Source organism: Physella acuta, unplaced genomic scaffold, assembly GCF_028476545.2.
Source record: "Physella acuta isolate Inbredline_101_S28 unplaced genomic scaffold, ASM2847654v3 ptg000575l, whole genome shotgun sequence".
NCBI lineage: Eukaryota > Metazoa > Mollusca > Gastropoda > Physidae > Physella > Physella acuta.
Window position 1 is genome coordinate 531,776 of NW_026732094.1, and position 25,136 is coordinate 556,911.

Genomic DNA, 25,136 nt, shown 5'->3' on the forward strand with positions numbered 1-25,136 from the left:
TGCATTTAGAACCAAAAACTAGACCCACACAACGTGCATTGGCAAAGCCAACCAGAACAGCAATTTAACATTTTAAATCTGGTGTCACCCCCGTCCAGCCCCCATTCCACTCTTGTATGCCGCAGTGTGTAAGGTATTTAGAACTGATCAATTACTTACTTCACTATCCGGTCACATCGAGTGATATGTAAAAACTTTAGTTGGTGTCGCCCCCCCCCCCCCTCTGTAGGATATGTCGTATTTAATTGTAATAAGTTAAATTTGCATTAAGTATCCCCAAGTAACCATGTTGGATGGTGTAAATCTTTTCCTGCTCTAAGTGATTATAGTTAAGTCAAAGACTGATTTAACTGGTGAAATATTTAAATCCGTTGCATTATTAATGGTATTTTCGCCTTCTTCTCACTTCCGATGCTTTCTGTATGTGATAAACCTATTTAGTTAACTCACATTTCCCATTACTACATTTTTCTCAGTTAATAATAGTGCGATTTAAAACCAGCTTTTATAGTTGCCTTAATACTTAAAATGCTGTCACCCGGTGCGGTCTGCGATCCTCCGTTTTGTGACGCTACTACCTCATCGCCAACAGACCGTAACACAAATACCACCAGTAGCTACAATGACGAGCTATACCCCCCTCTATCAAGATGACGGAACGTATTTTGTTAGTTAACCTCGCGTCTTCGTAGATCTTTTCTCTCTTCTGTGACCTCTCGTAAGAATGGTCGCCGGCGTCATGTAATAGGTTGACATTGACAGTTCAGGTAAAAAAAAACCAGCTGGAAAGGTTAGCCGTTACCTTTGAAAGCCAGTAGTGTCCCGGTGTCGGAATGTGTTTGTTTTAACGTTAGTGAGAACAATGGTGCAGGCCGTGAGGTAACCACCTGTAGAGGCGTAGGCTAAATTAACGCCAAGTCACGCGCTTAGGCCGGCTACAGAACCTAAGCTAGACGTCCGTTTGTGGTGGCAGAGACATAGGCCGGCTACAGAACCTAAGTTAGACGTCCGTTTGTCGTGGCAGAGACATAGTCCGGCTACAGAACCTAAGCTAGACGTTTGTGGTGGCAGAGACATAGTCCGGCTACAGAACCTAAGCTAGACGTTTGTGGTGGCAGAGACATAGTCCGGCTACAGAACCTAAGCTAGACGTTTGTGGTGGCAGAGACATAGTCCGGCTACAGAACCTAAGCTAGACGTTTGTGGTGGCAGAGACATAGTCCGGCTACAGAACCTAAGCTAGACGTTTGTCGTGGCAGAGACATAGTCCGGCTACAGAACCTAAGCTAGACGTTTGTGGTGGCAGAGACATAGTCCGGCTACAGAACCTAAGCTAGACGTTTGTGGTGGCAGAGACATAGTCCGGCTACAGAACCTAAGCTAGACGTTTGTGGTGGCAGAGACATAGTCCGGCTACAGAACCTAAGCTAGACGTTTGTGGTGGCAGAGACATAGTCCGGCTACAGAACCTAAGCTAGACGTTTGTGGTGGCAGAGACATAGTCCGGCTACAGAACCTAAGCTAGACGTTTGTGGTGGCAGAGACATAGTCCGGCTACAGAACCTAAGCTAGACGTTTGTGGTGGCAGAGACATAGTCCGGCTACAGAACCTAAGCTAGACGTTTGTGGTGGCAGAGACATAGTCCGGCTACAGAACCTAAGCTAGACGTTTGTGGTGGCAGAGACATAGTCCGGCTACAGAACCTAAGCTAGACGTTTGTGGTGGCAGAGCAATATCGCGGCGTTTGTCATTACACGACCAACTCGATTCAGTATAGATCTCTATATCAGTGGCTTAGCGAGGTCGGTTGTCACCCGGTGCGGCACTTAATGGTGTCGACCCCTCAAAATTTCGATTTGCACCCCCCTCGAACTTTCGATTTGCACCCCCCCTCAAGTTTTTCTCTATATATTATGCTATTTTTTGCCTTGGTGTCACCCCCTAAATGGTGTCACCCGGTGCGGTCCGTACCTCCCCCCCCGCTACGCCTCTACTCTATATACAATCTAGTAGGCTTGGCTGTATTGTAGCAAAATAATGTTTGTTTTTCGGATTGTCTGATGTGTTGCTTTTAGATATTTTTTTTCTCCCTAAAAATGGGGGGGGGGGGGGGGGGGTGGAATGTCTTAAATATGGTTTAAAAAGAAATGAAACTGAGACTTTCCATGACCATTCACACTCCACGTTTGACTGTTGTATCTCCTAAACATATCGAGTCCCTAGAGTTCCTGCGGCGTGAGGTAATAGTAAAGAGAAGTATTTAATAGTTGTAACGATGAGTCATGTAGATCTAATGATACCGGGAGCTAGTGCGGCGGGTACATTAGTCACGTGGTATGGGGCTTGGCATAATTAGTGCCGTTTATTTTAACAACCCTAGCCAACTTAAAAGTAGAAAAGAATCAGAAGTTGAATCGTGCATAGGCCTGCATACGTCATTCAACTGCATAGGAGAGGCGTCGTCTATTATTATTAACCATGACTAGTTTTACTGGGGCTACAAGAAAAATGCTTGTTTAAAACAACTTTCTAACTGACTAATTACTCACGTCCAGCTTTTGTTTATATTACGTAATGTTGTGCCGCAACCTGATAGGAGAGAATGTTTAAAAGATTATCTAGAAGACGGATGATGGGCATCGCCCAGCTAGGTGAAGTCCTGTCTGGTTTAAACCTGCTCTGCTGCGTCACTCGGGTATAAGAAAGAACAAAGGCCGAGCTTGTAGCATCAACGCGAGTGATATAACGATAAGACCTGTCGGTGCCGTGTGTTCATATTTTCACAGAGCGTTGTAATCAGACACTTCGGTAACTTGTTATAGCTAATACGTGTCTGCATTGTTATAAATCACCATGCTGTGCTTGAATCATCATTGTGTTTTTTTAATGAATTTCTATTATAATTGCGAACTTCCATTTTATATGCTTTGAATATTCTTTGATTGATTTTAACGGTGAACGATAATATTTTTCTTCTTGGTATAATTTAAGTAACTAGGCGTTGGTAACTGCGTCCCTAAGTTCACCACAGTGACAGTTCTAGCGAAATAATCCTAAGGCTATCGTTTGTCATCTTGAAAACTAAAATTGTTCAGTAAATGGCAACCTGACAGTATTATATTTTTGTTTGCAAGTACTTAGAAATTTTAAGCCATACACCACACATTTTGTTTCAATAGTGTCTCAAGTACAGCATTTGTTCAAAACTATTTGTGCAATATCAGCATATTGTTTCATACAAGTCTTAGTTGAATGTATATAATACATGGCAATTGAGATGTCCTTATAAATAATACTTAAAGTACAGGTGCAACCGTTCAATATTTCCTACTTGCCTATTTATCTGCTCGTCCTACCAGTATTTTAATACACGCCCCCCCCCCCTTCCCCCTCCCCATCGAGACTTTGAATAGCGATAAAAACAGGATACATTTGGATTTGAAGACAGCTGGAGAAGTATAGAATTCCTGCAGGCGAATCTCGTGCACGGGGTAAGGTAATGGATCTAACATACGAGTTTACCCTAACCTCTGCGCCAGGTCTTTTATTGTTGTCATTTTAATGCCGGTATTCAATGCTAGTCTTATATGTCGTATCTCTTCTGCTTAAATATTCTTTAACAACAAACATTTACACAATTATACACCTGTACAGTATCTGGCATAAACACATTAATTTGAGACTGGATTTTAAAAGTGTATCGAAAGTTCTGTGCTACATGAAGATTTCCATTCGATTTGAACCTGCACCATATTCTTGTTTTATTGCGTCATCAAACGTCCCACGCCTCCACAGAACGTGCTTTCTTCTCACCCTCTGAACCGTTTTAACATCTAATTTTCTCCTGCGGTTTGATACAAGGCGGGGGCGCTGGAAAACAGGAGTTTACGCTAGTGTTGGGAATTATGACTAATCCAATATGTACCAGACACGGCACGCGCCAGACCTAAAGTTTGAAATACCAGCAAATTTCCTACGACGTTTGAAATCTCTTCCTCCCATTTCTACATGTATTATTGTATAGCTCTGGCTGGCCGACTGCTGAGTTGCCAATGCGAGTAGCACGTTCTATTTGAAATACAGTCACACATTTACACTGTATTTAAATATTTACGTTTGTCAACACGAACTAAGGCAGTCCTAAGTATTTTTCTTTTCTTCTTTATTATGTTGATTAAAGCAACTGTTATTTTAGTCCATTCTCATTTTGTTACCTGAACTCTGTAATGTATTCATTCATCGTAGATAGTCTTATGAGATACGTCCATTGCGATAAAGGTGGTTCACTCAAGCACCCATAACTTAGTAGTTTGTACTGAAGTTAAAAAGTGTTAAGTGTTTAAAGTGGAACAGTTTGCCTCTTTGCGCGTTAATCCCTTTCGCTTTGATCCCAAAAGTGTTCCTGAAGATAAGCTTTATAGTTTATTGTTATTGTTTAGCTTCAAGCATTGTGTTTTACATAGCTTCAGAGGGAGGGAGAGTGTGTGTATTATATATATATATACATACATATATATATATATATATATATATATATATATATATATATATATATATATATATATATATATATATATATATATATGTAACTGGGGTAGGCCTAACTACCAGTTACAAATGATAACGAACGAGAAGCCGCGACGCAGTATGAAATCTGACGCAACCATAACAGGTGGCTTATTGGATCGGTCTGATAACAGTCTCAAAGCCAACGCGTGCTATTTTGGGAAACGGTACGAGAAGTTTCAGACGAGCTGTCAACTTTGATGGATGGGACGCAGATGTTTTAGTGAATCGGACGGTACGTCAGAAACTGCGACATTAGTATTCGGATACATCGATTACAAGTATCGATTACGGAAATGGAGACAAGTACGACTACGATTTCAAGGCATAAATAGGAGGGGACGGCAGAACTCGTCCTCTCTCTTCCCGTTTCGAGGCTCTTACCTCTTTCATCGCTCGCTTAGATCAGTCAGGCTGTGTGACTATGTCAAGTCGGTTATAGAACGGGTTAGCCGTATTGTGTTAAGGAGGATTATAGACATGTGGATTCAGTTATATGAAGCCTAGTGAAGGACTGTTAGGGGTCAGTTGATTCAGACTATTATTGAGAAGCATTCCTGTTGATTTATTGTGTTATTATGAAGCATTTCTTGATTCATGTAATAAAGGATCAATAGCGAACCTGCATCTTGAGTATCTATACTGTGGTCAATGTTGTCTAGAATGAGTGGTTAAACTCGTTAACACGTGGCACTACAGGCAATTAGGTCTCATTACATGTGGCGTTGCGAGCATGGTAACTGTTGGCTCGTTACAATTGGCGTTGTCGGCAGGATAAATGTTCGCTCGTCACAATTGGCGCTGCGATCAGGATGAATTCAACTAGACTTGCCGTTTAAGGCACCTATAGTCAACCTTGTGCATAACTGTGTTTAGTGTGTGTGTGAATTCGGACATTCAGGAACTGTGAAAATTGAGGAACGAGGAAAAATTTTTCATACACACACGGTAAGAAAGAACTCTTTTTTTTTAGTACTTAAGGAAGAAAATGTCTACTCTGGACGAGAAGCAGACCCATATAGTGGTCCTACCCAGAGAGTCCCATATTAACAAATTTTACGGGGACGGAGATCCAACTTTAACCAACAGGTTCAGTGAAGAGGTCAAAGCGGCCTGGGCCTCGAGACATATGTCACCAGAGGAAAGATTAAGACTGCTGATGGGCAGTATAGGTGAAACGGTTAGGGCAGAGGTTAAGTGCCACGATAGGACCGTCCAATCAGATCCAGATAAGGTGCTAGATCTGATTATGGAGACCTTTGGGGAGAGACGGTCGGGAGTGCAACTGCTATCGGGATTCGTGGGCTTAAAGCAGAGAATGGCGGAGAGTGTGATGGAGTACTCACACAGGATGAACAGGGCCTTTGATTTGGTAAAGGGCAAATCACCGGACATTGATGTACGCCTACTGAGGGACCATTTCATCGAGGGGCTAGCAACCCCGATCTTAAGGAGAGAGTTGAAAGAGGAGGTCCACAGAGACCAGCAGTTGACCTTCCTTCAGGTCAGGAACTCAGCGATCCGCAGGTCCGAGGATGAGGACCAATCGAACTGTTCGGTGGACAAAGTCTCTGTGCCTGAACAGAGACAATCCCCACCCACAGGGGCCGACACGATGGAGACCATGATGGCTCAACTGTTGGCCCACCTAGAGAAGGTTGACCAACGCTTGAAGTGGTTGGAAAGCAGGTCAACAGCTGAGAATCAGGAAAAGAACGGTACAAAACAGGGACGGGTTGGACGGCCGCGTCCTGCCAAGCCATCACTCCAATGGACGGCAGACGGTCGACCAATTTGTTTGTCTTGTTCACAACCCGGACATATGGCACGGTACTGCCAGGGAAACGGTCGTCCTCTGTAAGGCAGGGCCAGGCTACAGAGGGGCGAGGTTATGGCCCAAGAAGCAAAATGATGGGAGTCTGTCCCGAAATGGTGATTACGATTGGGGACATCGCGGTGAAGGCAATTGTGGATACAGGCTCCCAGGTGACGACAATCACGGAAAATTTTTACACCAAATGGATGAAAGGAAAAGACCATAGGTTGAGGTCTGACACAGGCATGCGCCTAACGGCAGCTAATGGACTAACCATTCCATACTGTGGTTATTTTCTGGCGGATGTCGTGGTGGCAGGACATAGGTTGAAGCAGGTTGGGGTGTTCGTTACGAAACACAACCTAGAGACAAATGTGTCAAATATACCTTGCCTGTTGGGCATGAATATTCTTGGCCAGTTGCCAGAATTTCTTACAAATATTGTCGGATCGACCACACCAGGTCGGGGATCCAAGTTGGCCAGGTTTGCCAAGACCAGAGGAAGGACAGCAGTCCCGGCAAACACGGTCAAGGCAATCACATTACAAATTGGTGATAGAAGCGTGAATGGTGATGTGATGGTAGAACCATGTGGCGCCGCACTGAGGGCAGGCGTCGTGTTACTGCGGACATACACATCAGCGGAAAACGGACTAGTTCAAGGGTTGGTAGCTAATGTTTTGGATGAGGAAATTTTTATACCGCCTAACACTCTGGTAGGAGTACCACAGAACGTCGAGGTACAAAGGTCGGCACAGTGCATCGAACTGATCAATACCAGTAGTAATGAAGTAACAATTAGGTCGGTCAATGTGACGGCCGAGGTGAAGAAAAAGGGTGGCCGATCATATATATTCCCGGAAACTGAAGACCCAAAATTAAATGAATTACTGAATAAATACAGGGATGTATTTGCCTCGTATGAGGGTGATTTGGGGTACACGGAAGTAATCAAACACCAGATACCCTTACTACAAGACAAGCCGGTGGCGCAACCTTATCGAAGATTACCACCGAGTCACTACTCGGCGGTGAAGGCACACCTGAATGATCTACTAGAAAAGGGAATTATTACAACTAGTACAAGCCCGTATGCGGCACCGATTGTAGTGGTAAAAAAGAAGTCAGGGGAGATAAGACTGTGTTGTGATTACCGGAAATTGAACAATATCACAAGAAGGGATGCATTCCCCTTGCCTCGTATTGATGAATGTCTTGATGCGTTGGGGGGAGCAAGATTTTTTTCTACCTTGGATTTGGCCAGTGGCTACCACCAAGTGGCCATGCACCCCAACGATCAACATAAAACTGCATTTATTCCTCCACTGGGACTGTACGAGTGGACCCGTATGCCGTTTGGTCTAACTAATGCACCTGCTACATTCCAGCGAGTAATGCAGAGTGCTATGAGTGACTTTCTATTTCAAATAATGTTGGTGTATTTGGATGATATTCTAGTTTACTCAAAAACTTGGGAGGACCATCTAAAAAGATTAGAACAAGTGTTTCTCCGTCTTAGGGAGATAGGAGTAAAGCTGAACCCAGACAAATGCTGCTTTGGTTTGAAATCGGTACATTTTTTGGGTTACGTGATTTCGTCGGATGGCATCGCCACTGACCCAGATAAAATTGCAGCTGTTAAAGAATGGAAACAACCAACAACTACGGTAGAGGTCAGGTCATTCTTGGGCTTTGCTTCCTATTATAGAAAATTTGTACCTGGTTTTGCAAAAATTGCCGCACCATTGCATGACTTGGTAAACAAAATGACAAAGAAACACAGTAAGGAGAAAAAGAAAGGTAAAACACACCTGATAGGTGAACTATGGACTGATGAATGCCTGAACTCGTTTAAACTCTTGAAAAAGGCTTTGACAGAGGCACCGATATTGGGTTACGCGGACTTTGACAAACCATTTCGGTTAGAAATTGACGCCAGCTCTAAAGGCCTGGGAGCTGTGCTATCACAACAACAAAAGCAAGGTTTCAGGGTTATTGCGTATGCCAGTCGAGCTCTGAAGGAATCAGAGAAGAACATGACAAATTACAGCGCCATGAAACTAGAACTTTTGACATTAAAATGGGCTGTGACTGAAAAATTCAGGGACTATCTCTTAGGTGCTAAATGTGTGGTATACACTGACAATAACCCCTTGAGTCACCTAAAGACAGCAAAGCTAGGATCCATCGAACAGCGATGGGCAGCAGAATTGGCACTCTTTGACCTGGAGATAAAATATCGCCCGGGGCGGTCCAATGGCAATGCGGACGCTTTATCAAGGAATCCTTACGAGAAACCGGGTGATGAGGAAGAAACGCTGACAGGAATATGTGAGGTCAGAGCGTCAACAGATATCCCACATGGGGTACAAGTGATGCAGAACGGGCAGACCGGGGTGGAGCACATATCCACAGAGCCCGAACATATGGACAGTAGTGATTTTAATTGCCTTAATCACAAAAAGATAAGAGATGCCCAGAGAACGGATAGTGGCTTACAACCGCTATGGAAATACGTCCAGGAACAAAAATTCCCAGGAAGAAGGGAAAGAGAACAATTTGGTCGAGAAACAAAGAAAATACTGAGTCAGTGGAACCGTCTCAGTATAGAGGATGGTGTTCTCATGCGGAGAATTCATGACCAAATTGATGGCACAATACACCAGGTGGTGGTGCCGGGACAATTACGAGAAGAAGTGCTAAGGTTGGCACATGACAGGGCAGGACACCAAGGTCAGGTGGTGGTGCCTGGACAGTTAAGAGAAGAAGTGCTAAGGTTGGCACATGACAGGGCAGGACACCAGGGTCAGGACAGGACGCACAAAATATTACGACGGAGGTGTTACTGGCCCAATATGGAAATGGAGGTCAAACGCCATTGTGAGGCTTGTGTGAGGTGTCAGCATGCGAAAATGCCAGTTGTCAAAATGAGACAGCCATCAGGACACCTACTAGCGACAAAACCACTAGAGATTGTGGCTATGGACTTTACGTCGTTGGAGCAAACATCGGATGGGACGGAACATGTGTTGGTAATGACTGATGTATTCACCAAATGGACTGTGGCGGTGCCCACACGAGATCAGACTGCCAAAACAGTGGCAAAGGTCTTATTAGAACATTGGTTCATCAAATATGGCATACCAAGACAATTACACTCTGACCAAGGAAGGGCTTTCGAGTCAGAAGTAATTAACCAACTGTGCAGCCACTACGGGATCAACAAATCTAGAACAACCACATTTAATCCGAAGGGAAACGGACAGTGTGAACGGTTCAACCGCAGCATGCATGATTTGCTGCGTACGTTAGAACCTGAACAGAAAAAACGTTGGCCTGATTTTCTACCAGAGTTGGTATATCTATACAACTGCACACCCCATGCCACAACCGGCTTTACGCCATACATGTTGCTGTTCGGACGAGAGGCTCGACTCCCTCTTGATTTGTTCCTAGGAAAAAGGGAGAGTATGACTGGCTCATACACCGCACTGGAATATGTGAATGAACATATGAGAAGAATTAGAGAAATGTACAGGGTAGTACAGGAAAGACTAGAACATGAATCTCGGCGAAGGGAACCGCCGATACAGACGAAGGACCCGCCACTCAAACTGAATGACAGGGTATTACTGCGTAGCCACCCGTTAGGCAGAAACAAAATCCACGATCTCTGGGGACAGGAGATATGGCAAGTCGTGGAGATGCCTAAAGCAGCAGGTGGCCCCTTTAAGATAAGACCCATCGATCACGCCAAACCGGATCGGTGGGCGAATATTGCTCAATTAAAGAAATATTGGAATAGGCAAGAAGAGCAGTTACACACAGAGAAACCCAAGACAATTAGGGAACCGGAAGTTATAACGGAAATTCACATACCCATTCCGGAACCATATCACCATCAACAGAACAACCGCGATACGCAAGGGGAGGATACCGGCAACAATGAGGATCCCGGTCCCTCCAGAAGCAGAGAGACAGTAGACCATCAGATAAGTGGTCCGCGGAGAAGTTTAAGGAACAGAAGGAATACGAAATTTTTTGTCAGCAACCATCAATTCTTTCATGGTCGCGCTGGTATGAAAACAGACTGTTCAAAGAGCTATAGAAGTGAACTGGTGAAGGCACCAAATGGAAAGGGTGGATGTGAATTCTAGAACTGTTTTGTGTCTCAGGAAGATGATGTAGACACAGTTGATATGTGAAATAGGTATAACTGTCAATCGTATACGAATGGAACGTCGTGGACAGTGAGTGGAACAATAAATTTTTTTTTTACGACTGTGCGATTGACTTTGGAGGAGTGCACCTGCCAGGCGTTGTTTGTGGTTGAAAACACACAAAAAAAGCAGGGGTGGATGTAACTGGGGTAGGCCTAACTACCAGTTACAAATGATAACGAACGAGAAGCCGCGACGCAGTATGAAATCTGACGCAACCATAACAGGTGGCTTATTGGATCGGTCTGATAACAGTCTCAAAGCCAACGCGTGCTATTTTGGGAAACGGTACGAGAAGTTTCAGACGAGCTGTCAACTTTGATGGATGGGACGCAGATGTTTTAGTGAATCGGACGGTACGTCAGAAACACTGCGACATTAGTATTCGGATACATCGATTACAAGTATCGATTACGGAAATGGAGACAAGTACGACTACGATTTCAAGGCATAAATAGGAGGGGACGGCAGAACTCGTCCTCTCTCTTCCCGTTTCGAGGCTCTTACCTCTTTCATCGCTCGCTTAGATCAGTCAGTCTGTGTGACTATGTCAAGTCGGTTATAGAACGGGTTAGCCGTATTGTGTTAAGGAGGATTATAGACATGTGGATTCAGTTATATGAAGCCTAGTGAAGGACTGTTAGGGGTCAGTTGATTCAGACTATTATTGAGAAGCATTCCTGTTGATTTATTGTGTTATTATGAAGCATTTCTTGATTCATGTAATAAAGGATCAATAGCGAACCTGCATCTTGAGTATCTATACTGTGGTCAATGTTGTCTAGAATGAGTGGTTAAACTCGTTAACACGTGGCACTACAGGCAATTAGGTCTCATTACATGTGGCGTTGCGAGCATGGTAACTGTTGGCTCGTTACAATTGGCGTTGTCGGCAGGATAAATGTTCGCTCGTCACATATATATATATATATATATATATATATATATATATATATATATATATATATATATATATATATATATATATATATATATATATATATATATATATATATATATGCGTGTGTATTTAAATATTGATTTGTGTGCTTTAAATATTCGTCCCGCATTTAGTCCCGCCACTTGTAATCATATTCCTACACAGCGTTTCGTTTTTTCCCCCCCATATTTGTGTAGAAAACGGCACAGTATTCAAGCTATCCAACATGATTCCTGTGTTACCAATTAGCTCATTTACAAAAAGCTTATCGTCGCCAGTTGTACCTGGCCGAGTTACCTGTGCCTGGTTTGATGAATACGCTGATTGTGTTAAATACACCAGTTCAATAACTTGTATCTGACAGGGCCTCCCCCATATGTATCACTCGAGTCATGTTAAACAACCATGTCCATTTGTAACGTAGGCCCTAGCCAGTCACAAACGTTGGTCCACAATGTTTTAGTGTCAGCCCGTGGTGGCGCTACTTGAAAGAGGTTTTGACATAATCAGTTCCGCACGTCGGCTTTTACATTCAAATTCTTTTCAGTTGCCGTACAAGTACGACGTTAACTGATATTCCAGATTGAGCTAGTCCGCGCCTTTATAAGTGTTGTGTTTACTGTAGCGCGTACATAGTAAAATAACAACACGTAACTGTTACCAGCCCAATGTTTATTCCCAGATAGACATTGTACGGTACGGTAGTCTCTAACATTTGACCAGTAACACACACGCTCTTCCTTACAGTGCTGTGTGGTGACTATGTACAATATCAGTTTATAGTCATAAGACTAGCATGTAAACCAACATTGTGACAGTTCATGTAAAATGTTCTCTTTTGCTCTTCCACTTGTTGCCAATAACGCAATGAATAACTTGAGTACAATGCTGTTGACTAGCCTATTCCTGTTACACCACTGATGGCATGCGCTGTTCCCGACAATATGCTATATGGGAAGTTGTCTTCTCTAATGTCTTTAAATCACTACATGGCGTCTTCTTCTACTAATACCACCTTTTCTCATCAAAATGCTACGGCTGAATGTTTTTGTTACTACTAGTCAAGCAAGAAACAGGTTTTCTTGGTCGCAGTGCACGATCCTCAATTGTTGAACAAATCTCCCGTGAAAGAAGCTGAACGCGGTGCTAGTTTGTAAGGTCACAATTTGAATGAAAGCAACCCTATGGTGTCTACCCAGTGTGTTTACTCCCGTCGTTAAATATAATTCCAACACTTGGTAAAGCATATTGTAAAACTCCTGTGTCCATTAATTTCTTTACTACCCAGCTGAAGATAATTATATGCGAACACAAACGTTTCTTTATTGTCGCATCAGCCTTTGGGTAAGGTCTGCAGTCAATATGGCCTGCAACTATATACCCCAGCGTATTCCTATTCTTCTTCGTTCTTAATTGTAATGTTGGATGGGATATTTCCTTTGTATTACGTAAAAGTTCCCTTTCAAACCTGACGGTCTATAGGGCAAGTGAAGTAGAGTTCACTTGTTTCTGTGACTTCGGCATATGGAGTGTTACGTGTCTACCTGTTTATGCACCACCAGTGTTTCTTCCAGACCTTTTTCTCCGGGGGGGGGGGGTGCCTTTTGAAATTTGGGGGGGGGGTCAACATTTTTCGGGGGGGGGGAGGGTGGACACTAGTAAAAGTAGAGTATGTTTACTATATAAAATCTATCTCGTTCGGGGGGGGGGGGGGGGGGGGGGGGCGCTCCTCTGCACCCCCCCCCCCCCCCCCCCCCCGAAGAGATGCCTAGAAGAAACTCTGTGCGCCACACTGACAATTGACTCCGATTTCAGCCTACTTTTCTCTTTGGATTTGTTTCCATAGCCTTTGTCCATCCATGAACAATCCATCGTGTTGAATGTCAACCATTTCTGTATACAAACCATAATTTTCAGGCTTCAAGAAAAGTCTCCAAGTGTGGCTACTTATTTATTTCACCCGGCTATGACTTCAGTAACCCGCTGGATAGGACGAGGGTGAGTAACGGCTGGCTTGTTTCGGGAAACATTTCTAATCTACCGAATGACACTGTTTTTTTTTTAACAAACGTTAAAAATAATTATTTTTAACTTGCAATTGACTGATATTTTTGTGGGGAAATGTAGAAAGGTAGTTGTTTGTTTACAACGTTTCCCCTTCTCTGTAGTATAAACTGATGTGTGTTTAGCAATGTTGTTTTTAGTATCGCTTTACTTTACGTATAACACACGATATTTTGTTTTCATGAACGATTTAGAGATGGCAGAGAAGGTTCTTTCGTCTCTATGATGACGGGGAGTTTTCCTATTGTGTGGACGAAAATGTAAGTACGGCTAGTCTAAGTCTTATATGCTAGTTTCATCATGGTTAGTCTCATATGATAGTTTCAAAATGGTGGCTAATTGTAGCAAGGCTAGTCTTACAGATACTAGTTGTATCAAGCCTAGTCTTATAGATGATAGTTGTATCAAGGCTCGTGTTATAGAATATGATAGTTGTATCAAGGCTAGTGTTATATATACTATTTGTATCAAGCCTAGTCTTATAGATGATAGTTGTATCAAGGCTAGTGTTATAGATACTAGTTGTATCAAGGTTAGTCTTATAAATACGGGTCCACCGTTTATGTCTAGTTCTACACAGTTCCTCGATTTCAAACTGTTTGTAAACAAATATCGGTGTCTCGTTTATAGAATTGAATGTCTTTTGTGTGTATGTGTGTGTGTGTTTATCTGAGCCTCGTTAATAGAATTAAAAGTATTGTGTGTGTGTGTTTATTGATGCCTCGTAAATAGAATTGCATGTAATTGTTGTGTGTGTTGACAGCCCGACACCGTGCCACAAGGGGTGGTGGATATGAACAAATGTACCGACGTGCTAGACGCTGAGACAACCACCACTCACCCCTTCTCCTTGTCCATTATAACTCCAGAGAAGACGGTGTACATCAAAGGGAATTCGAAGGAGGAAATTCAGTGGTGAGTGCTTTTAAATAGGGTTCATCTTTCTTAACCTTTTATGTGTTAATTACCGCCTACCTTTCAAAATCTGGCGAGAGTAGAGCGTCGCTGGGGGGGGGGGGGGGCTTCAATTTTTATTAGTTTGTGAAATTTAGTTAGACTGCTGGTGATTTTTAAAATATATAATGTAAACAATAAATGACGTTTTTGTAGCATGTAGCAGTCTTTAAGCAAAAACAACAATTCCTTTCATGTTGAGCATCCTGTCTTGTCGTACATTTGAAATCATGACAATGGATTAGCTGTGTTTTGTCTGATGGATAATGGTTTCATTTTTAACGCTGTCTGGATTTTAAAAATACAGATTTTAGGAAAAAAAAAGATAAAGCAGAATGAACAAACCAGTATATCCTCACACAGTCTAATTTTAGCAGTACACTTGGCACAAGAAAAATACGTTTAAAACATTTCTTAACAACGAAAATATAACCGACCTAAGCTATACATTCAACCTGTACCATAGCCAAGTCAACCGTTCAGTGATCCACACAAATAGTACAATACATTAAAACCCTCGCCAATCAATACAGGTGGGTTAAGTTGTGTGGGGCAGATACATTAGAATGGTGTATGTGGGCAGGTATATTAGAATGTTGTGTGGGTCAGACACATTAGTATGTTGTGTGGGGCAGATACATTAGTATGTTGTGTGGGGCAGATACATTAGCATGTTGTGTGGGGCAGATATATTAGAATGTTGTGTGGGGCAGATACATTAGCATGTTGTGTGGGGCAGATACATTAGAATGTTGTGTGGGGCAGATACATTAGCATGTTGTGTGGGGCAGATATATTAGAACGTTATGTGGGGCAGATACATTAGCATGTTGTGTGGGTCAGATATATTAGAATGTTGTGTGGGGCAGATATATTAGAATGTTGTGGGGGTCAGATATATTAGAATGTTGTGTGGGGCAGATACATTAGATTGTTGTGTGGGGCAGATACATTAGAACGTTGTGTGGGGCAGATACATTAGAATGTTGTGTGGGGCAGATACATTAGAATGTTGTGTGGGGCAGATACATTAGAATGGTGTATGTGGGCAGATACACTAGAATGTTGTGTGGGGCAGATACATTAGAATGTGTAGGGGAGATACATTAGAACGTTGTGTGGGGCAGATATATTAGAATGTTGTGTGGGGCAGATACATTAGAATGGTGTTTGTGGGCAGATACATTAGAATGTGTAGGGGAGATACATTAGAATGTTGTGTGGGGCAGATACATTAGAATGGTGTATGTGGGCAGATACATTAGAATGTGTAGGGGAGATACATTAGAATGTTGTGTGGGACAGATACATTAGAATGTTGTGTGGGGCAGATACATTAGAATGGTGTATGTGGGCAGATACATTAGAATGTGTAGGGGAGATACATTAGAATGTTGTGTGGGGCAGATACATTAGAATGGTGTATGTGGGCAGATACATTAGAATGTTGTGTGGGACAGATACATTAGAATGTTGTGTGGGACAGATACATTAGAATGTTGTGTGGGGCAGATACATTAGAATGTTGTGTGGGGCAGATACATTAGAATGGTGTATGTGGGCAGATACATTAGAATGTTGTGTGGGCCAGATACATTAGAATGTTGTGTGGGGCAGATACACTAGAATGTTGTGTGGGGCAGATACATTAGAATGTTGTGTGGGGCAGATACATTAGAATGTGTGGGGCAGATACATTAGAATGTTGTGTGGGGCAGATACATTAGAATGGTGTATGTGGGCAGATACATTAGAATGTTGTGTGGGGCAGATACATTAGAATGTTGTGTGGGACAGATACATTAGAATGTTGTGTGGGACAGATACATTAGAATGTTGTGTGGGGCAGATACATTAGAATGGTGTATGTGGGCAGATACATTAGCATGTTGTGGTGGGCAGATACATTAGAATGGTGTGGGGCAGATACATTAGAATGTTGTGTGGGGCAGATATATTAGAATGTTGTGGTGGGCAGATACATTAGAATGGTGTATGGGGCAGATATATTAGAATGTTTTGTGGGGCAGATACATTAGAATGGTGTATGGGGCATATGCATTAGAATATTGTTTGGGGCAGATACATTAGAATGGTGTATTGGGCAGATACATTAGAATGGTGTATGGGGCAGATACATTAGAACAAGGATAGTTTGAAGACATGATTACAGAATTGTTGGACTATTATGTTAACATGTTTTCTATTTCTTGACCTATGTGTCAGCTGGCTATAGTTCACAATAAACGCGGTTAACTACACACACAGAGAAATATAGGTAGAATAAGATAATACTGTGTACGTTCAATCTACTAAAACATATCAGCAAACTCTAGAAATCCCCCTACTGTGGATGAGTACTCCTGAATCACTCAAACGTACTGCTTTATTATTATAGTTGCAAAAAAGACCCCCCCCCCTCCCCTCCCGTATGTTATTCACCATGATTCGCACTGATCCGTGTATTATTGCTGCTGATCTCCCCCCTCCCCCCCCCCAATCGCTGGTTACCTACCTATGTGCTTGTTGAAGCCGAGCCTAGGTTTTGACTAACGTGACGGCTCGACAAGGTAACAGATAGTGAGTAACCTTGTAATATGACGTCTCATGCCATCCTGCTTGCTTGCTGGTCTCGCATTCTCGGATCCTAGTAGAGTAACCTTGTAATATGACGTCTCAAGCCATCCTGCATGCTTGCTTGTCTCGCATTCTCGGATCATAGTAGCACAACACCAGCCACGCCAGTTGTTTTTTACTCTGTGTGGGTAGGGTTAGGTTAGGGGGTGACTTGCTTCTTGTGTCGAATCGTTTCAGCTGGTCTGGCTGAAACAGTTCAAGCGTATCCAAACCATTTGTTTAGTGTTTATATTTATTGATCTGTTGACTCGTTTATTGATGTAGGCTATTTACGGGCGACGCCCTAGTTTGTATGCAATGGGCCCAATATCCAACATACAGTCTTTGTCATTGTTTTTTGCTATCAGTGCATTACACTCAGTAAGCCTGCTGTCATGCACACACTTTGTAAGCCGATTTAATACATACATTATGTAAGCCTGCTGTAAGGTACACAACTCAGTCAGCCTATTGTAATGCATAAACTCTGTAAGCCTGCTGTAATGTATACACTCTTTAAGCCTGCTTTAATACACACACTGTAAGCCTATTGGAAGGGTAAGCTGTGTATCGTATTACCCTATTGTCAGCTTGTCAGATGCCGTTTCTTGTCTTGGCTGTTAGCATGTGGAAGCAAAAACGGAATGTAAGCGGAATTTTCTGGCATTTCCACACCATATATTCATGATTACATCTGGTTTTCAAAAGTCATGCAGCATAAGCAGATATCCCTAAAAAAAACAACAAACAAAACAAACAACACCCATCTCTTTCCGGCCTTGTCTTGTTGTGCTGCTGTAAAACAAGCCACCCCCCCCCGTACATCCATCACTGCTTCTGGTGACGTCTGGCTGTCACCCTCAACATGGCACCCCCCGTGTCTCGTCAGACAGCCCTCGCCATGAGCGCCGCTTGATGCTGTTGTTTTCAGCTCTGGTGTGGGGGTCGAGAGGTGACGTGATCACTGATTTATTTCTCGTTCACGCCGGCGACTCCCGCTTGATGAATACAGCTGGTGACTCCCGCTTGATGTATACCGCCGGCGACTCCCGCTTGATGTATACCGGCGGTGACTCCCGCTTGATGTATACCGCTGGTGACTCCCGCTTGATGTATACCGCCGGCGACTCCCGCTTGATGTATACCGGCGGTGACTCCCGCTTGATGTATACCGCCGGTGACTCCCGCTTGATGTATACCGCCGGTGACTCCCGCTTGATGTATACCGGCGGTGACTCCCGCTTGATGTATACCGCCGGCGACTCCCGCTTGATGTATACCGCCGGTGACTCCCGCTTGATGTATACCGCCGGCGACGACTCCCGCTTGATGTATACCGGCGGTGACTCCCGCTTGATGTATACCGCCGACAGCGTCGTTTGACTCCAGTCTACAGTGTGTTTATTTTACAACTGGACTGTCTATATAAAAAAAGTGATCCCCGGTAGAACAAATTACCCTTGTCTGACTGCATACCTTGGCCACTAGGTCAACGTAAAGCACGGGGCGCTAATTTCTCTAATGAAGCCACTGATGCAGCGTGTGTGTGTATCAGCGTGTCTGTTATCGCGTGTCTAGTATTACACCGACAGGGCCTTGCTTGCAGGAAGTCCCCTAATGGAGGCAGTTAACATGATCTATTACCTGGGACTACATTACACGCCGGTGTCTTAGCTAGTTTTAACGAGGTGCAAGTAACTCAGACATTTGAAGCAAGTGGAAATACTTCAGCCGTGTCCGTGTTTTAAATTAAATAACATGTTCATTTTTGCGCTAGTGCTAGCTGATACACCGCTTCCGCCCCTCGTCCAGATCCCCCATTCCATTCTATCGCCCATTTATCAAAATCCCAGCCCACCCCCACTTAAAATGTCATCCCAAAGTTCCAATCCAATCACTAAAACCATACGTAGATTATAAACATGTTTTCCAGCATATAAACCATACGTATATTATAAACATGTTTTTTAGTATTTTAGTGGAAAAAAAACAACCAACTAGCTGTGTCGTATTTGAATCCACCCCTTCCTCTGATACGTAGCACATCGTCACAGCAGTCTGTCGCGTTACGTCATGTAGGCTACATACTACAGACGATCTGGTATAACCTAGCACTTGTGAACCCTAGCATCGGTCAATGCTGGCTCACTCACTCGTACCGTGACGAGTGAAGGCAACGTGTGAGCAACACTAGGGTGCGCTGGTCTGCCAGCTGGTGGCCAGGTACAATAGGCGCCCCCATACAGTTGCCGGTTAACAACCTGCGGGAGAAAACTCTTTAGTGACGCTCGATCAAAGAGTCGAGGAGGGCGGGGAGGGGCACGGTTAATGCAGCGGTACACTTGGCGGAACATTGGTCGGGGTCACATTAGACAGTGGTTAAATAAAGACATGAGGTACACGGTTGAAATACAGTCGCTACGTCATTTTACTGTGGTCATTTTATAATGAGAGCCTTGTTTTAGTTCGTACTGTGGGTATGGATGTAGGAAGTTTTACTTCTGCATTGCGTAAGGTGGTGGGGGGGGGGGGTAATAAATTAACATGCGCCTATGGGAACACGCTTATGGGGACACGTGACTTCTTTGATGTTTATTTCCTTACATAAATAATAGAGTGATGGCCAGGTTGCACCACTAGTCCTGTATAAAGTTCTTCACTGGTCCAATGTTGCATCTTTTTGTATCCCATGTCAAATGTTACTTAACTATACCTGGATCTGATCAAGCTTTTATTTATTCTTTTTTAGGTGGCATGAGATTCTTGCTGAATTTCCTAAAGCACTGAAAGCCATCAAGCCAAGAAGAAAACAACCATTTCTTATTCTCAGCAACAAAGAGAACTCTGTAATATATTGCCATTTACATTTCCTTGTTTCTTTGTTTTTTAAAAATGCACATAACTTTTTAGCAGATTTCCCCCACATCTATAAGAGTTAAGTGTAGAACATACACAGGAGATTTTACACCTTTTTTCTGAAAGGAAAAAACTATATACATAAAAATCTATGTATGAAGATCAATTAATTTCCCAATTTTCCATATGTAAAAAAAGATTAAATTAACCAAAGCTAAACATGCATGTACAGAAAATATTTTGTGACCTACTTTAAAAAATAATTATTGAATTCTAACTTTTGGATAAGTTTACTGATGAATATGAATTGATTGTTCAGACATTATCAAGATCCATCTCAACTTTTTTTGATTGCATGTACATTTAACTGTAGTATAATCAATTAAGGAATTTATAACACCTTCAAGCTAATATAAAAAGGTTTATGTTAATTCAAACTTTTTCTTATCTCTTCCAGCCTGACAGCATTGATGCAAAGCTTGGGAAGTATGATTTCAAAGGCCGCAATGATACGCCTGCATTTGCTACCTTTAGAGGGGTTCGCAGTCTTAAACACAGATATGATACAACATACCATGATGGAATGCGTAAAAGTAGTAGCCTTCATGATTTATCTTCTGAAGATCAAGAGATGCGAGAAACTTTGGAATCCTCAAGATATCTTAGTCGTTCTGGAGATAGACTTGATACCATTAACTCATTCACTGTGCCTCGGAGTTCCCCACCAAACATCAACAGCTCCCCCACATTTATCTTGCCTCCCACTCGCTCGGCTCTGCCAAACTCTACATTCCTTACCCCCAAGAACACGGCATCCTCTCACTCGTCCATCTCCTCCATGTCCTCAACAAACTCTGGATCCAACCAGCGGCCGGATCCCTTGGAGGAAAGATCGGCCAACATAAAACTGCACAGGGAGAGGTCGTCAAGCTTAAAAGATTTCTCCACCCAGCTAAGCATATCTGGTGGCAATGAAACAGATGAGCTGAAGGTGTGTACACATTGGTTTGTTTGTTGGAACACCTCTAACCATGTTCATTTTCAGGGAATGTTTTTTGGCAGTTCACTGCAGCAACCATTCTTGAAGTGAAATTTTCAAAATGGTTTCAAAGTTTCAGAATTTTTTTCTGTAGTAAATATAGTTTAATGGTATTGCCTAAGCCTTCATGTTATTCTTGCTAAAACATAGTTTTCAATCTCATGAGAAGTATATGCCTTAGCTTGAATAATTATTATAAAACAAAATGTTGACACAAAAATATTTGTTGTCTCAATATAATAAAATATTTCTTTAAATAAAACTTATTAAAACTTATTAAAATAATAGAAAATGGGTTAAGTATTCTTAAATAAATAAAAAATCGTTTAGTTATTACTATTTTGTCTTAGTTATTATACAAACAAGCTAATATTAGAATCTCTTATGAATTTTAGATTACTTCTCTGTAATAATCCTATGTTCACAGTTTTCTATATTAGCTACTATTAAGAACATTTCAGCTTTCCAGATTGTCACTAAGATGACTATAAAGACTGTCCAGATATTTTAACAACATAAATTTTATAAAGTCTTACAGAGTGGTAAAAAGACAGATCTCTATTTTAGAATACACATTATGCAACTTTCATTACTATAAAAATTTAATTTAAAAAAAAAAAATCAGTTTCTGTGGGTGAATTCTTTGCTCTTTTCACAATGCAATACTTACAAATCAAAACAAACACAAAAATATAAATTTTGTTTGTTATGGGACTGGTGTGTTTGTAAACGCTTCCTCATTATAACAGATTTTAACTGTTTACACCATGGTGTCAAATCTATTGTCATCCTCTAAATAACAGTAACTTCTTTTGACCAGTTTTCTTGTCGTTTTTTTTTAAAATCTCCCTTGTAAAAATGAGTACTAATGTTCTGGTGATAATTCCTGCTCTAGATGGCTAGGCATACAGAAGTAAAAATCTCTAGTAGACCATTAGGTAAAGCCCTGCCTACAGCCACTGCTGCTAAATCTGGGCCTAACAAGTTAGAGGCAAGTATAGGCAACAAAAAAAAGTACAGTTTCTTCCGCAGTGGAAATACCTTCTTCTTCAACATCAACATTAACAGAAGTGAAGAGGTTAAGGGCTTAATAAGTATTAACACCATTTAACAATGTAGGATGCTAAGTGTTTCATTTTTCTTAGTTACTTTTTTATATTTTTACATTTAGTGCTTATAGAAATTGCTTGGTTCTGACAATAAACTGCAAAAGCTGTTAACCTAAAAATGCATCTGTCAACTTAAAAAAAAATCATTTAGGTATCTATGGTTCATGTATTTATAAAACCTGTAACCAAGTCTTTTAGGTTGGTACATGTATCTTCTATAAAAACATGCAATAGCACATATGTTTAAACTGTTGGTAACGCCACATAGCCTGAAAGATCTCTGCACATGATCTATCGCACACTGCAATCTCATTTCAAATATAAACCATTCTTCTTTTAAACACTACTTTCTTAGTTAGCTTCATTAATAACAAGTAACTTAAATGTTGATGCAACTACTTCAGCACACATGTATATTTTAAAATAAATTCTAGTGTTTTTATTCAGTGGAAAAAACTTTAAAAGTTTGGAGTAAGACTTGTTTGCCTTAAGTGCTTTTAAATTTGATCTACCAGCGTAAAGTAATGCTGGGAATGAAGACTTAAGGTTTGAGTTGTTAAAGTAACTTATTTTTTAAGTCTTATTCCTTGAAGTTTAGATAGCCCTAGGAGGAAAGGTATTGTTTCGAAATAGATCAAGTTAATAATGTTCAAGTTCTGTTTAAAATACTGGTACTTTAATAATTTATCATAAAATGCTGTTGTTAACTACTTATAAGATTGTATTAAAAACTTTTCTATATTTCTTCTTAGACAAGCTCAAGCTAATCATGCACTTTTTATGTAGATAACTTGCTTTTTTTCTGCTTTTAAAACAAAGTAAAAATATAGCTAAAAACATTCATTGCAAATAATAAATGTTTTTCGACTGCTATGGCTGATTAAAAAAATCAATTTTAAGAACTGTTGTACATGATTCAATTTATTTTAAATAAGTAAGAGAAACTTAACTTTCCTTTAATTCATTGAAATTAAAAAACAAACACTTTTTTGTTTTATTGCTCTGAAGTAAATTACAGATAACATAAGACCATTGATGTTTCAACTGAATAGAAAAAGTATTTGTATAGTTATTGAGATTTTAAACATGATGGAAGCAAGAGTATGAAGTTAAATAATACTGTCCTTTTTATTTATGTCATATACATGTCTTGATTGCAGGATCTTGTATATATGAAGAAAGGTTGGCTAATCAAGCAAGCCCCAGTTGAGAAGGTTTGTCAGCCATTTGTAAACATTGAACACATTTATTTTCTCTACTTGAAACTATCAGGGTATCAGGTGAACACGTTTTTTACTTGCAGGCTTTATACAGCTCTAATATTTATTGTACTTGGAGGTAGGGGAATTACTATGATAAAGCATGTACAAGTACACCTCACTGCACATACTTTGTCTCAGCTCACTCACATTTCTCTTACAATAGTTAATTAAAACAACTCAACAAGCTACAGCCCCAGTAGTTACTGTCTCATGTACTCAGATCTTGTGTGCCCACTATTGTTCCAATATAGGAGTCTCGCAAACATTGGTTTGTCCTCGCTGGCAACTCACTGAGATATTATGAAGACGCTAAGGCCGAGGAGTCCAACTTACTTGAGGGGAGGATTGACTTGTCCTCCTGCTATGAGGTGTCTGAGACGTCCACACATAGAAATTATGGTTTTAAAATTAAGGTTAGTTGCTACCTGGCCATAGAAATTTTAAAGCTAATGGGTATCACAGAAAATAGTTATTTGAAAGGTTGCTTTGTTATGTTTAGCTTAAGGCTATCACAGAAAAAAGTTATTTGAATGATTGCTCTGTTACGTTTAGCTAAAGGCTATCACAGAAGATATTTATTTGAATCATTACTCTGTTATGTTTAGCTAAAGGCTATCACAGAAAAAAGTTATTTGAATGATTATTCTTGTTATGTTTAGCTAAAGGCTATCACAGAAGATATTTATTTGAATGATTACTCTCTTATGTTTGAATAATGGCTTCTTCCGACCACCAGCTGCACAATTTTCCCCCATATTTTCTTGTTTGTATGCACAGTGCTTTACATATAATATTTTGCTTTTTTTTCTGTTTTTGTTGAAAAAATAATAAAAGACACATTTTATAATTTTTAAGGCAGTAATTGAAAAGAAAAATATTTTAAACACAATAATACTATTTTTAAAGTTAATATGCATGAATTTATAAGTAATTAATATTGTTTTTAAAAACATTTACTTAATTACCAGACATTAAATTGAGATTGGACCACATTGGGAAAAATAGAATGTAATAAATCTTTTGCAATTAGAGTTAAAAAGAGAAATGGAACAGAATTTATTTTGTGTTGAGTCTGCTTCTTCTCTTCTCCTGTCCAGCAGTTGATATATATAAACAATACAACATTATGTTCTACAATAACAATATTTACATTGATCTTCACTCCATGTTGCTGAAAACTTATACATTTATCAGATCTATTGTATTGAGAACATTGAGGGCTAATGTGGCCAACCATTAAGTAGATTCAGTGATGACATGATTCTTAAGGCTTTATATGCAGTTACTTTCAGTGAACACTATCCCTTCACATGTATAGGTCACAGAAACAGTTGAACTCTAGTTAACTTACCCCAGTCAGGTTTGAAAAGGGAACTTTACTTTGAGTGTAATTAGTATTTTTATCAACCCTAATCTGGCTTTTGTATAACTGGAGTCATTTAGATGTTAAATTTATAAGAGGAGGAAAATGTTGAAAAGTTTCATATTTTGCTACAGAAATTCACCTAATTCTGTTTAACTTTGGTATTTTCCAAAATGTTCTTGATATTCTAAGTGCAAAATTTAGTCCATTTTATTTCCTAGTTCATACATATTTTTGGTGTAGACTACTGAACAGTAAGTCTAATTATGTATTAAAACAAAGTTTAACATCAATATATGATACTGTGGACTACTAAACATCTAGTCCTTG

The 25,136-nt window shown here is 40.9% G+C and overlaps 1 protein-coding gene across 4 annotated transcripts in view; it reads left to right on the forward strand.

Annotated features, from left to right (window-relative positions):
- The window catches only part of LOC131946906 (golgin subfamily A member 4), a 48,357-nt gene that overhangs the window by 4,878 nt on the left and 18,343 nt on the right, over positions 1-25,136 (forward strand). For 3 of the 4 annotated variants that reach the window (XM_059307910.1, XM_059307914.1, XM_059307912.1), the window contains exons 3-10: positions 13,461-13,541; positions 13,802-13,867; positions 14,371-14,522; positions 19,927-20,023; positions 20,491-21,024; positions 21,968-22,063; positions 23,342-23,395; positions 23,695-23,856. In XM_059307910.1, coding sequence (XP_059163893.1) covers positions 13,461-13,541; positions 13,802-13,867; positions 14,371-14,522; positions 19,927-20,023; positions 20,491-21,024; positions 21,968-22,063; positions 23,342-23,395; positions 23,695-23,856 — 1,242 coding nt within the window. The remainder of the gene's footprint in view (positions 1-13,460; positions 13,542-13,801; positions 13,868-14,370; positions 14,523-19,926; positions 20,024-20,490; positions 21,025-21,967; positions 22,064-23,341; positions 23,396-23,694; positions 23,857-25,136) is intronic. The other variant, XM_059307911.1, reaches the window with a different exon arrangement.